Genomic DNA, 15804 nt, shown 5'->3' with positions numbered 1-15804 from the left:
TTCTGGCAGAACATAAACAGAACCATCCAGATACTGCTTCTGTCCTCTTAAGGTCTTTGAATGAAGGTAAAAAAGCTCACTGACACAAATAAATGAATAACCTCAACTTTACCAGTTGAAGTTGAAAGGGTTGGTCACTGCTCTGCTGACTGGGAGACACCAGCACTATCAACAGAACTAAAAGAAAAGTAAACCCAAATAGGATAAAAAAAGAGCTAAGCCATTTTGGCAATGGAGCAGTCCCCTTTTGTAAACAAGTAGGCTAAAAGATAAAATTAAATGAGTTTTTAACTAAAGAATATTAATTTTACATACCTGTCTGAATACATTTGAAGTAAAGATGGTAAAAACTTGATCAACTGGTAAGAATAATTAAAAAGACTGAGAAAATTTGTGGAAAAGAAACTGGGTTCAGACAAAACAGCTTCTCAAGATCAGATTTTCACTTTGCAATGAAAAGACCAATAACTATGAAAATGGGAATGTAGAAAACTTCAGCTGCATTCTCAAAGGAGAACCCATAGAATAAGTCAAGTATTTCACTATTTTGACAGTTTTTAGTGAAGATAGCAAATTAAATTTGGAAATAAGCAAACCTGGTATGGCAGAAAGTCAGCTGAATGAAACATGAAGCTAGCAGTATACAAGACAGTATTCAAACTAGTTTTAAGTTATGGATCTGAGAATTGGGTTAGAATTAAAGCACTTGATCAAAGACTGGAGTTATGACAGTTCTTAGTTTACTTTAAAGAAATAAAAAAGACATGTTTAAGAAAACTTGCTTATTGAAAGAAGACAAAAGGCAAGTACATTAGTTAAGTGGGTCATTTTAACTTTTGAATGTATTCTAAGGAATTTGAGATAAAGCAAAATGAATGAACAATAAACAGCAAAATAAATGCTACAAAGGAATTTCTCATATGGTCAAGTGAAACTACGAAATTTCTGAATGCTATGTTCAGTTTGTCTTGTATGGTATTTGCTGTCATCTCTAAGATTTGAATTTAACTATGAGAGTCAAAGTATGAAATAATATCATTGAGCTCATATTACGCAATTTTAGAATGGCTATATAGATGTTTGAATATGTAATAAAAATTATAGACTTACATACATAGCGTATTAGAATTTATTAATTCTGTAGGGAATGCAATATATTAAATATCCTTTGAGAGATAAAGAGAATCACATACTTTAGAGAATTATATCTGTTTATATTTATAGTAAACATTTTATTATCTTTATAACTGAGTTTCATTTTTTGAATATACATAGCATGCCTGATTTTGAAGTCAATGCACTATCACAGATAAAACTCTGAAATATTCTAGCCAACTAAAATATCTTACTCCATGACTGACTACTGATGTACAAGAGTAGTCTGAAAGTTCGACCATAGATGGTAACACTATCGGCAAGATTTTTTTTTTTTTCCCTAAGTTGGTACATCTGTCATAAGCATCCATGTGATATTGCAACTCATTTTATCAAGTAGTTTGTTTCATACAGCAAAAGTGTTGTCTACATCCCTTGAAATGGATAAAATTGAGTATCGTGCGGTTATAAAATTCTTTGTAAAAGAAGATTTAATGCCAAAAGACTGAAGTTATGACAGTTCTAAGTGTCTACTTTAAAGAAATGAAAAAAAGACGTTTAAGAAAACTTGCTTATTGAAAGAAGACAAAATGCAAGTACATTAGTTAAGTGGGTCATTTTAACCAAAAGAAATTCATTCAAAGTTCATAAAAGTTTATGGGTGCTCTTCTCCTTTGTTTGATAATTAAGAAATGGTTGCTGTGTTTAAACGTGGCCGTACCAGCTTTGAAGATGATCCACATGAAGGACGTCCAAAAAGTGTAACAACACCAGAAATTACTGATCAAGTGCACGATATGGTATTGGATGACTGGCGAGTCAAAGTGCATGAAATTGCTGAGGTTATAGGCATTTCAAAAGAATGTGCAAGACGTATTTTGCATGAAGAATTGCAAATGAAAAAGCACTGCACAAGATGGGTGCCTCTCTTGCTCACAGCAGATCAAGAAACATTCACATGAAAATCTCTGAACAGTGTTTGGAGTATTTTAACAAGAATAAAACTGATTTTGTACATCGATTTATTACTATGGATGAGACATGGATTCACCATTACACACCACAATCCAAACAGCAGTCAAAACAGTGGACAGAAGCTGGTTGTTCAGCGTTGTGACATCCTGAATGAAGCACTTTATTAAAGAAACACTTCATTCAGGATTTAACATGTCAGTGGAAATACAATTACCTTCTTTTAATAGAATTGTAAGACCATGTAAAGAACTTTGTGTATAAATTAGTATTATATGAATGCATCATGTATACAATGAATGGGTAAATTAGATGTAAACAATGGTCCAAAGGTCACGGGCGGGCATTGGCAATCTCGGAAAGCAATGCACGTTCGTTTCCCGGAAGACGCTGCTATGATCTCGCGATGTGCCGAAGTTGCCACGGACGGGAAAAGATCGCGGAAAGTAGTAAGAGGGCGCTATCGCAGCTAGTAGGGGGGAGGAGAATAAAAAGGGTTTGCACCCCTTTCTCAGGGTGTTTTTCCCGTTTTGCTGGTTCCTGATGGTGTTCCTTGGTGATAGTTCGATATCGGAGGGTGCGCCTTTCCCTTCGATGTCGGAATTTCCACCGGTACGAAAGCGTGAGATGTCAGCATATCTGTCTTCGCTCCTTCGCTAAAAGTTCCGACGGAATAATATCGCAGATGTATACCAGAACCGGCAGTAGAAATGACGATGGTCCGAAACTGATTGAGAATAGACGAGGGAAAAAACACCAGGTGCAGAGCACAGCTTAATCTGATGATCATAGTGACCCACCACGTGGATGCAGGCTTATGGAAGTATCAACAAGGTAATTCAAACAAAGGACTGTTCAGATGGATCTGGAGATCCTGCCCCAAGAAATAGTAAAGTACAGATTTTGTTGTATAATTACCAGTCGGAAAAGATCATTGTAGTGTATTAATCGAGTATGGATAGTATTTAAGAACTTTAAGTGATTATTGAGCAGTGGCTAATGTCCATAAGACAAATTGTTTGGAATGATTATAGAAGATTGTGACTAGTTTAATATGCAAGACAAACATAGTAGGTAGAATATAGATTAGAAGCGTATAATGTGTGTTTAGTCTTTAACTTAAGAGAAGGATTTATTGTTCATGTATTAGAGTATTAATCAGTTTGAAGAGGTTTGATTTAGCATGTCATTGAACTAATTGAAAGTGAGATTGGTCTAAGTGTATATTATGTCTTTGGATTCCAATAAATGTTTTTCTTTTATACCTGAGTTTTGCCTGTGATATGAACCAAAACTACCACTCATTAATTCGAACCATAGCAGGGTGGGGGGAGGGGGATTGAAAGAAAGGTATAACATGTTGTTATAGAGGTTACGACTGCAAACCAGAATTTGCTTAGCCATAGTAGAGCATTTGATTTGAGTATAAGCACTAAATTTATTCTCTTATGTGCACCAAAAGTCTGGAAAAGTCTCCCTGAATAAGAGTCCCCTCTATTCTAAGATATTGGCTGGCACAGCATAAAAAATAAATTTGTCAATATCTGAAGAGGAGACGGCCCCTGACAGAAATTAGAGGATTCGTTTCTTATAGCAAGGAATAACCTTTAACAGTCAGGGTAAGCACGTGAGTAAAATTAGGAATCGGCCAGAGATATAGAATTTGCTTTCCTTATAGAATGAACACGTAAGAAGTGATACAGATGTTAGAGTCAAGGAAATTTTGTAAGTCTTGTAGTTAAAGAAGAGAGGTTAAATACATAAGGTAAATAAAATATATTAAGGAAGAGCAAATATAACAGCGTCGAAGAAGACAAAGTCAGTTCCAACAGCTGGAAACATCATGGCATCAGTGTTTTGGATGCTAAAGGCATTTTGTTTATTAATTATCTTGAAAAGGGTAAAACAATAACCGGGGAATATTATTCCGATATTTTAACCAGACTAGATGAAAAATTCATGAGAAAAGATCTGGTTTACAGAAGAAAAAAATCATCATTCATCAGGACAATGCACCTGCCCACAAAGGTGTTTCGGCAATGGGAAAATTAAGAGATCTGCACTATGAATTGTTGGAACATACACCCTATTCCTCAGATTTGGCTCCCTCTGACTTCTATCTCTTCCTCGTTGGTCAGCTTCCCCCCCCCCGAATCAAGAGGTGGTTGCAGCTGTAGAGGGGTATTTTGCAGATTGTACTGAGAACCACTACACAGACATGTTTTCAACATAATCTCCCTTAAGACTAATAAATGTATTAGTCTTAAGGGAGATTATGTTGAAAAATATTTTTAAATTATAAATGTTTTTCATTGTTAGGCCGAGAACTTTCAGGCCACCCTTGTATAGGCTGGATATAGGTGGGGAATAACATAGTTGGAGCAATAAAGCTTCAAATATAACATTCCCATTAGGATAAAAACAAATTATGCAAAATCATAATCAAGATGAAAAAGAACGTACCCCCCCCACCCCTAATGATACATCCCAGTTAGTTAACATAAGCTCCATAAAGTGATTAGTGGTATTGTACCACTGTTTTGAGAACCATTGGAAAAAGGAGATGTCAATAAATAATAATTGAAACAGTAAAAGCAACACTGATTTCTTTTTGGATTATAATTTGTTTCATTAATTTTTGTTACTAGAATTATCAATTATATTATGCACGTTCCTATGTCAGTTCAAAGATTGTGCAGTTTGTTTTTTTTTAATTAAAATAGTTTTGCTCCATATACAGCTACTTGCCACAGGCAAATGAGTGTGCATATTTGTCGAGCCCTGTGTGTGTGTGTGTGAGATCAACAAACAATAGATTGCAAGACATACATTAATCTACACATCAAGGTGTTGGTAAATGAGGATAAAAAGAAAGAAAAAAATTGACATTTTTCAATATGTTTCAGGTTTTACTTTGCAAGAAAACAGCAAAAAAGGCTGTTTCAGAAAGAAAAAAAAATGATGAAATTAAGGAAGAGAAGTTCCGATAACTTCAGAGGTGAATGCCAGCAGGTACTCATAGGAATGGTCAATTTAACAGAATAGGTCCATGAAAGTACTCATAGAAGAAGCTACAGGCATAGTGTAAACATCAATGAGAGAGAGAGAGAGTGGAGTGTGTGTTTAAGCAGATTTGGAATTTATAGTGTTAAGAGATTTGAATTATTAAGATGTAAGTGGACAACATGTTAATAAAATTATATAGTAATGAGATGTTAGGAAAAATTTAATATTTGTAGAAATCTAGCCAAAACTTTTACAAAATATTAAATAATTATTAAATTAGAGCAGATATTGGATTAGAGTATTATCTCTTATTTAATATTAAATAAGAGAAACAATAAGAACAACACTTAAAATGCAAGCATGTGATAATGTGCTATCAACTGCAGGAGGATAACTCCATCTAAAACTATAAGAATTCAAAGAAATAAATTTAAATATTTACTAAAATAAAGAGCCAAAAGGCTTCTCTTCAGCAATGCAAAATTATAAAAATTAAGTGGATATTAAATCCAGCATTATTTCAAAGCCAAATAATTACAATTTCAATAAAACACAGGAAATTGTCATGTTGTATCATCATAAAGCATTAAGAATTAGAAGTATTTCTCTACTTTGTATTCATTGTAAGATTTATCTAAGTATGCTTGAGAAATAGTTAAGAAAAATTGTGTCAGTGAAGCTTGTGAAGAAGCTGGGTTCAAGTGAAACACAGAATCAGATTTTCACAATAAGAAAAATAGTTGAGAAATCATGGGAGTATAACAAGGATCTAAATTTAAGTTTTGTGGATCTGGAAGAGACATGACAAAGTGCCAAGAGGAAAGCTGTTCAAATTGGTCAAGCTACATGATGTAAATGGGACATTATATCAAGCTAAATTAGCAGTTAGAATTGAAGGAGGTAGGAAGTTGATGCAAGTTACCCATATGTAAAAAAGGGAATTAAAACTGAATGTGAGAATTACAGAGGTATTTCTCTACTGAGTTTTCCTGGTAAGATTTATGCAAGAGTACTTGAGAGACGGTTGAGAAGGATTGTGGAAAGAAAAGCTTGGTGAAGAACAAGTTGGATTCAGGCCAAATAGAGGCTGTCAGGATCAGATCATCACCTTACAACAAATAGTTGAGAAAGCATGGGAATATAACAAAGATCTGTATTCAAGTTTTGTCGATTTGGAAAAGGCATATGACAAGGTGCCAAGAGAGAGGCTATTCAATATGCTACAGTTATATGGTGTCAATGGGGCATTATATCAAGCAATACTTAGTCTTTATTTGAGTTGTAAATCAGCAGTTAGAATTGAAGGAAGTACAGGAAGATGGTTTAATGTTAAATCTAGTGTGAGACAAGGGCATACATTATCTCCAGTGTTATTCATTATCTATATGGATCACATTATGAAGGAAAGCGGTATTAACCTCAATATCAAGAATGGAGATGTTGGTCTCAGCTCTCTACTTTATGCAGATATTATACTCCTAAATAAAGCCAGGACAAGTCTGCAGGATTCCTTGACCAAATCGAATAACTGTAATAAATTTGATATGAAATCAGCATTAAAAAGGCAGAAACATTGAAAACATAGCTGCATTCTGAATGGAGTACCTATAGAACAAGTGAAATATTTCAGCTATTTTGGCACAATTTTTAATGAAGATGACAAATTAAATTTGGAAATACCAGAATTAGCAAAGCTGGTATGGTAGGAAGTCAAGTGAATAAATTTATATGGAATAAGAGAGAGATTAGTCAAAACACTAACTAGCTGTATACAAAACAGTATTCCAACCAATTTTAGCTTGCAAATCTGAGAGCTGGGTTAGAAATAAAACTCTTGATCAAAGATCACTAAGTAGACAGCAGAAATAGTTCCATCTAAGCTCAGTACACAAGTAGTTCAAACTGATGAGCATGTACAAAACGGTGATCTTGCTTGGACTTTTTGAAGGGACCACAAGCAATTCAGAAGAGCATAAGGAAGGAGACACTGCAGAAATTTGAATAAACTACACCCACTAAGGGTTCCTCAAAAACATGGAGGACCTCATTCATGTTTTTTGGGGATGTTGTCATAGACAACACCCAACTTCACACAGTTTGCGTGTTGCACAAGGGATGCAAATGGATCATTTGACTGAAATGATCTAAACAATGCACTCCAAGGACAACAATTTGCAGATAATGAACTGAAATAAATTGTTCATGAAGAGCTCCAAAGTCAAGAGTGAAGACAATTATGAGATCAGCATAGCACCTCACTCAGTCATGGCAAGTGTTCAGAGAATGATACTTTGATTAAAAATGACAGATTGCAAAAGGTAAAAGAGAAAACTACGTAAAAGCCACTGTTAATTTATATTTTTCTTAAAACAATGGAAAACATTCATACAGCCCATTCACAGTACAAAAGTAATGCTTCATATGAGTCTACGGTTTACCTTTGAAAGCTGTTCCTAATATTTTCTTACATATTCTTTTTAATATAATATTCATTTTTATCTTGCTCATACTCCTGAGACCAGCATTCTTAATGCATGAAAATATATTTCTTTAACATATCATAATTATACTCATCTGGGTTCAAAAAATCTGAAAAATCTTAATTGTATACAAATCTATACCAGAGCATATCTGTGATACCTCAAAAGGTGGGTACCCCTAAAAGATAAGTAAAAGGCAATATATAAGGTTGGCATAAGAAATAATACAGAGAAGTTGGAAATAGTCATGTTGGAACAAAATTCAAAAGAAATGCTGCAACAAAATTAAATAGTATTATATAAAATTGTATCAAACTGAAATAACCATTAGAATCATTCCGATTGTCTGAATTGGGACAATCCCTTGCTCTGTGTCCATCTTTTCCACATTTAAAGCAACCACTTCTCCTTTCGCTGCCAGTCTTAGTACAATCACGAGATCGATGGCCTTCTTCTCCACATTTAAAGCAACCTTAAGAAAAATAATAATTAATATTATCAGTCAAAGAAAACAAGTGTATAAGCAATATTTAAAATGATTCTTACTCAAATGAGTAAGAAGAAATTGTTAAACTGAATACCATCATTCAGCTAGACAAATTATACTTTTTATGAAAACTAGTCTAAAGATGTAAAAATGAAATTGATAAATAATCCAGACCTATGTACTGATATATACTGATTTGGCTGTTACAGGTCTAAAAATTCATAGTTCACACCATGGCTATGAAAATAAATTTTGGAACAGAACCACCTAATAATCATAATCCCTTTCTTTGCTCCAAAAACCTTTGGAAGGCACTTGCAAAAATAAGAGATATCAAAATAATGAAATACAACTCAAAGTAATGCACAAAATAACAGTGTTTTGGTTTCAAAAATGAAGTTCAGGGGAAAAAATGAATAATATCCAGAACAAGAACTAAAATTTTCACTTCATAAGCGCCTCTGTAGCTTAGTTTTGATTATGCACTTTAGCTGGAAAGAGCTAGGTTCAAATCCCATATACGACATAAACCCTTTAGGGCTTTTCAAGTGAAGCTGAGTTAGTAACATATGTCGATTGGTTTTTCATTCTGTAAAAGAGATAAACTGGTGAGAAGAACACATGTAATCGACAGCAATAAATTCATGTGGAGTTAATTATGATCAGCATATTTGCTGATCATATTAAGCATCAATTTCTCATAGTTAGAATGAGAATTATCAGTGTGCAAAAGTTATATTCTATCTTAAATCAGAAAATTATTAAATTACAACTTGTCCAAGAGTAAACTTGATAATACTTTGCTTAACAATGATTTTATTTTGAGCTGTCCATGGTAAAGAAGAGTTAATTTTATATAATGCCTTGTTCTGATTTTAATGAATAGAATGATTTTAATGCTTTGTTCAAGACAGATTCAGTGCAAACTGGAAAGAAGCAAACTTTGCTCTAAAGAAATTCGCATTATATATTTGCTTATGGTAATCTGCTAGTAAGACAAGCTTTGAAAACAGATGCTTGTGTTATGACGCAGATTAGAAAAGAAAAACAGCCTTCGATTGTAACAAACTTGGTTATGATGCACATAGGTCAAAGTTGGCATTTTAAGTGGTGTAGAAACAGTTTCATCATCTGATTAAGAGTTTCTCTTTATTAATGACAAATAGCAAGCTGACTATTCAGACTTTAGAAATGACAAGAAAGTCAATAATAACATTTGATCAATGAGCACAGATGCTTCAAACAGCTTAATTAGCATTAAAAGCATAAGTAGAGTTATGTAATCATTAAGTCAGCCAGTTTTTGCAATGTTTAAAACTAACATAATCACCCACAATTCACATATTGCAATAAAAATTAAAAAAGATAAATCTCAGCCTGCCCATGGTTCTAATATACATGTCTACAACTTTTCATGGATTGGGAGAGTCAAAAAAAGTGAAGGCCAGAAAAACTCTGATAAGATAAATGTAACTTGCAGGACAATCTGAGATGGTATTCACCAAGGAAATCAAGATTTTTTTCACAATTTTGGAATTTCTATCCCCTGCTCAAAAAAAGTATGTATTTAGGAGAAATTCTGTTACATGTCACATTTGTAAAACAGAAAAACCAACTGATACAAGCACTAACTCGTGGCAATTTTCAAAATATTGAATTTTTCTAGGCAATGCAAAATGCAAATAAATAGAATTGACTAAAATATAAAAACTATGTTGGAAATACAAACTGAAAACAAAGAATATGAAAAATCAACAAAACTAACAAATTCATACAGAAAAAAAAAATAAATTCATATTATGGAAAACTAACAAATACTGAATAATTTACAGAAAAATAGAAGTGTTTTCTGGCATTTTTGCAACAGAAATGTCTGAATTCATTCTGTAATTTTCAGCTGCAAAAAAAATGTTAAAAAATTCATTGGATTCATTTTATTTGAATACAGCTATCTTAATAAAAATTAAGATCTAAAAACTGATTACTGATTATTAAAATTGAACAAAAAAAAAAAAAAAAAAAAAAAATCTGCTAAACTAAACTCACCATTGGAATCACTTCTGTTGTCTGAATTTGGACAATCTCTTGACATGTGTCCATCCTGGCCGCATTTAAAACAACTATTCCTCCTATCACTGCCTGAATTGGTGCAATCACGAGACATGTGTCCTTCTTCTCCACATTTAAAACAACTATTCCTCCTATCACTGCCTGAATTGGTGCAATCACGAGACATATGGCCTTCTTCTCCACATTTAAAACAACTATTCCTCCTATCACTGCCTGAATTGGTGCAATCACGAGACATATGTCCTTCTTCTCCACATTTGAAACATCCTTTTAAAAATTAGGAGGAGAATAATAAAAATTAAAGTAATTTTCATTGTTTATTTATAATTTCAAAAATATGCATTAAGTCAGGTCATATCCAAAGTTTAGTTCAAAATAATAAATAAATATAATAAAAATACATAGTGAATTCCTGCATCGGAATTTTCTTAAGAGTAATGATAACATAAGTTTAGTTCTCCAAACCAAAGGAGTCAACTAAACCAATAATATTTCATTTTCTATAATCAAGGTTAATTAATATTGGCTGTTTTAACCATTAGATTCACAAAGCTTACAAATTAGAGGATTTATCAAAAAGATCTAACATCAATAGTGATATAAACAATTCTTAGAGAGTTAATGCAAGACAGTTGGATAGTCAAATTTTGGCAGGCAAATCACATTACAATTTAGATATCTATGGTTTTTGGTTATTGAAAATCAAAATTATCAAATGATCACAAACAAAAAATCCACTAGGTCTGAGAATAGTGCTAATAAGTTCAGCATTCAATTTCTGTAAATTGAATGATGTTTTAAAGAAAGATCTTGCTAGTGTTGTGACAGAGATCTCACTTGTCTTTCAACTTACCCATCTTTCACCAAACCAACTTTGCTTTCCCATTCATACATAATATCCAACAAGGAACAGATCAAATCTGAAAGTCCCTCCCCCTGACCACATATACTATGGATAAATTTTTGGTACTGCTCATGTTTTTTTGTGATTTAATTTTTTAGAATTATAGAATATAATTATCCCTACCTGTTAGGGTGTTCTTCAACAACCATGTAATCTGATTTACTGTTTTAGATACCTTCTCGATATGCTCTTTAAACTTCAATGCTCTCTCCACAATCATAAGTTCAGGCTATGTAAGACATTTAAATAAGCAAGATGATAGCTCATACCAGATAATGAAAAAAAAAAAAAAAGTGCACCAGAGTTTCAGTGGCAAACTCTGAAGGTATTGCTTGATTCAACTAGAGAGTTATGTGGTGAAGTTGTCTGCAAGGAGAGAAAAGTAAGACCATGGTGGACACAAGATGATAGTCTTGAACAAGAAAGCATACCAAAAGTTCCCAGCAAATAAGTCAGCAGATGCTCTGAGAGAATACAGAGAAAAGTAACAGAGCAACACTATATGTAGCTAAACAGAAGTCATGGGAATGCTTCAAGTAAGAATGTAGAAGATAAATAAATAACAGGAAGGTGGCAAAATGTTCTGGAGGCTATTGAAAAAGCATAGAAATTGAGGAAAAAGAGTACTGTAAAAGGAATCAGAAAAAGGTGACATGAAAGCTGCAGATAGATATCCTAGATTTCTAGATCTTTATCCAAACAGGAGTACATATCAATACTTGAGGTAGAAAAAGCCATCAAAAACTTGAAATGTGGAAAGGAAACTGGAACAGATGATATTTGACCAGAAATGATTAAATATGAAGGTATATAAGTTTTGCAGTAACTACACTGCATAATTCAGAGGGCCAGATCAGAAGGTCGAATTCCAGATCGACTGCTCATAGTCAATCTTTAAAAAAGTGAGTAAAGTTGAATATAAGAATTACAGAGGAACTCTATTAAGTGTTTCAGTAATATTTATGCAAGCATACTTGAAGAGGTTGAAAAAAAATTGTGGAAGAGAAACTGGATGAAGAACAATCCTGTTGGGTTCAGGACAAATAGAGGTTCAGATCAGATTTTCACTTTACGACAAATATTTGAGAAATCTCGGAAATATGCCTTTTCCAGATCGACTTTTGTGAATCTGGAAAAGGCATACAAGGTACTCAAAGAAAGCTTTTTAAAATAATATGGGTAAAAGGAACATTATACAGAATGATACATAAGCTATGTGTAAGTTATGAGTCAGCAGTTAGAATTGAAGGACATACAAGATGGTCAAGAGTAAAATCAGGGATAAGACTAGGATGCACATTATCAAAGAAATGTGGCATTAAACCTCATATTAGGATTGAAGATATCAAACTTAGGTCTTTGCTTTATGCTGATAATGTACTCCTAAATATATCTAATGCAAGTCTCCAATATTCTTTAATTGCATAATAACTGTAACAAATTTGGCATTAAAATCAGCAATAAAAAGACCAAAAACTATGAAAATAGGCAAGAATGTCCAACACTTCAGCTGCATTCTCAATGGAAAAACCTATAGAAGTAAAATATTTCAGCTATTTAGGAACAGTTTTAGAGAAGACAGAAATTAAATTAAAATAAACAGAATATGCAAAACTGGTATGGGGGAAGTCAGAAATAAAGTAAGAGATCACAGACTAGAGATATGAGAGTTCTGAGAAAAATCAGGAGAGTGAATGGCAGTATCATATTAAAAATCAGGATATTAGGAAGGAAGGAAGTAACTTGACATGCTAGCATTCAAAAATGTATGTTTCAGAAATGTAGGCAATATGGCACAAACACAATGGGAGGAGAAAGTTTAGCAAAACAAGTGTTCTTTGCTACAATGGCAGTCAAAAGATCCTGAGGAAGACCAAGTTTAGGTGGAGTTGATTAATACAGTAAAAAATACCTTAGAAGAGAGAGAGCGATCTGATAATATTGCCATCTTAAATTAATTTGGAGAAAATTTGTCACTAATAAGTTAGTAATGATGCAACTTTTTCACATAATACTATCATAATATTCTGTAGAACGCCCCCTCCCCCAGAGGATATATGTCGATGCCTTTGTCAGATACTGAGGTCTGACATATTTCCAATGTCATGGAAATATCTCAGAACAAGTGATAGCCACTTTGACACTTCATATGCAGATGATCAAGTGTCCTGCAGCAATGAAGATTCGATGCAATTCTGTATACTATTTAAACCTCACTGTTAGCAAAAAGATTCCAATGACAGAACTGATTTAAAGTCACATACATACCAAAAATACAATCCTGAAAGCAAGTAAACTGCATTTAACTTGGTATATCTTGATTATAGTTTGAATTAAGAAAATGACAATAATAAAATGCAAGACTGCAGTAAGAGCAATCAGAATAATCAACTTTTTAATGCAATATGAAATGTAAAAGTGGCCTCACTATCATCAGAGTGAAAACATCAGCACAAATTTCTAGAAGTTATGGTTATTATACCCTGAACTTCTGACTAATGGCAGTTTCTCACATTGTAGTTTCCTGGGCATATTTTTTGGAATGTATTAATGTAATGTTTCTTAAAAATATAAAATTTGCTTCTTGCATTTCATCTTCTTGAACATGAAGAAAAGCAGGTAGCACTTGCTAAAAGCTACATGGTTAGTTACTAATATTTACACATTGGTATTTAGTGATGTGCATAGGTACGTTACAAAACATTTATTTTCTCAGGAAAGGGATTCCATAGTACCTTGGGGACAATTTACGATTGTTGCTTCTTTCAAAAAGGATGCTTCTGGGTGATGGGAGATACAACTTAACAGAAATTAACTAGTCAAGAAATTTGAAGTGCAATTCAAAACAAGTAAAATGTCTGAAATGCAAACCATGCATATGTATGCACAAACAACAAACTTGCAGTTATGAGTGCTTACCTTACCTTTTCCCCTTTTCTGTTTTCCTCCTGAGAAATGCAGCATTAAAACATGAAAGTAAGCCTTGAAAGTTTACATGTTTATCAGTCAAAATTTTAAAAATTAGTACTATAAAAATAAGTAGCTAAAGTAATTTATATAAAGAAAATCATTTTGATTCAATACCCACCTCTATCGGGTCTGGGCTTGCTGCCGCCATTTCCAGAAGGGCATTCACGACTGATGTGCCCTTCCATCCCACATTTATAACAAGCTGTAACAACAAGTTGTTAAAAATGATCACACAAAACTTGGAGAAAGAAATAAATCAAAGAAAATGACTAGAAAATTTTAGCTGTGCATTTAAATTCATTACATTATAAAAAATTCGTTATTCCATCCTATTAAAATAATTAGGATACAAACACATTATAAGTGAAATCCTAAAAAAGATAAAAGAATGCCTTCTAACTTAATAAATATAACAAATTACTCATATGTACCTTCAAGGGTTGTACAGGATAGATAAGTTTACATCAAACTAATCTTTTGTTAGATTTCCAATATTGTCAGATCTTACATTTTTACATTCACAAGAACAGAATAAAAATCACAGCAATTAAAACACTTTTACTTTTACTTCGATCAGTAGCAAAAAGACTACAACCTGAGTGTCTTCTCACACAGCCTTTATATTAGTTTCATAATAAGAGGAAAGTTCTGCATATCATGTCATGACAATATAACATGCACAAAATACTACATATTGTTAATTACCTGCTACACAAACTATTTGCATAGGTTGTTCTTGATCTTTGATCTCTGCCATTATCTTAATTTATCCTGTAGCTTATCAAAGTTTCCACTGCTTCTGTACTAAATCCAAGGCTATGAGCATTTTCAATTTCCCAAACCCACTATTTTGCATTTTCAATCCCAGTCATTCATATACTGTACTCCATATTATGCAGTTAAGATTTTACTATCTTCATTATAACAAAAACTACTGTTCCTGGAGAATTTAAACACCAAAATAAAAAAACTTTACAAAAAAAATATGTACAAAAAAGAAGTTCTGACTTTTCACAAGCTTAATGTTGATAGCAGAATCATGTGATCATGCCGTGTTGATCTAAAATTTATAGAACTGTATACTACTACACTGTCACCTTACATTATGATAAACTCAGAGGAGAAAAATCTTATAGTGGAAGAATTGATAGTCTCTCTCTCTGGCTTGGTTGGTATTAACAATGTTGATACCAGTAGGAGTGAGTTTGAATTCCACCTAGAAGAGAAAAATATTTATAACAGCTTTTCAACTGAAAGTGAGTTAGCCAAGCTAGTCTCATATGGAGATAGTTTTATTCTTTGGGAAATTAGGACTTTTCAATTTGACAAACCAGCCAAGAGAACACATGCGAATTACATATAAAAAAATATTTATAGAAATTAGACTAACTACTTTAAAATTATTGTTACCAAAGCCAACAGTCCTTGGAAGGTTGTGGATAGCCTGCAGCACCAGCAGTGATAAGTTCCTGTAATGAATTTTCTTTATCATAGAATCTTTGCAAGTGCTTTGGTGGCAACTGAGTTCGTTAAAGAAAGTGTTACATCACCAGTGTTTATTACATCACTAAAGTGGTGCTTGCTATATCAAGAGCAGATAGGTCAAATTACTAAACTCACTAATGTTAAATGAGGAAGTTTTTTTTATGTGACTGTTCATTTCCTGCACATTACAAAAGGTATATCCCAACTTACAGTAGTTACTTCAGTGGAAAATGCTGTGTAATAAGGATTTCTTTCAAAAATTTGATAATGATGTTAATACAAACATTTCAATTTGGTGACGTAATAATAAAGGGCATAAAAACATTCATTTTCAA

At 33.0% G+C, this 15804-nt stretch overlaps 1 protein-coding gene across 1 annotated transcript in view; it reads right to left on the bottom strand.

Annotated features, from left to right (window-relative positions):
- The window catches only part of LOC150092324 (ATP-dependent RNA helicase DDX3Y-like), a 168658-nt gene that overhangs the window by 63352 nt on the left and 89502 nt on the right, over positions 1-15804 (bottom strand). The window contains exons 7-9 of the mRNA XM_090415154.1: positions 14103-14186; positions 10087-10377; positions 7879-8025 (exon numbers count right to left, since the gene is read on the bottom strand). Of these exons, the coding sequence (XP_090271280.1) occupies positions 7879-8025; positions 10087-10377; positions 14103-14186 (522 nt within the window). The remainder of the gene's footprint in view (positions 1-7878; positions 8026-10086; positions 10378-14102; positions 14187-15804) is intronic.

The sequence above is a fragment of the Typopeltis vanoorti genome, chromosome 26, assembly GCF_054136105.1.
Source record: "Typopeltis vanoorti isolate ZY-2024b chromosome 26, IOZ_Tvanoo_1.0, whole genome shotgun sequence".
NCBI lineage: Eukaryota > Metazoa > Arthropoda > Arachnida > Uropygi > Thelyphonidae > Typopeltis > Typopeltis vanoorti.
Note: the sequence above shows the minus strand (reverse complement) of the source record. Positions and strands in the feature narration are given on the sequence as shown.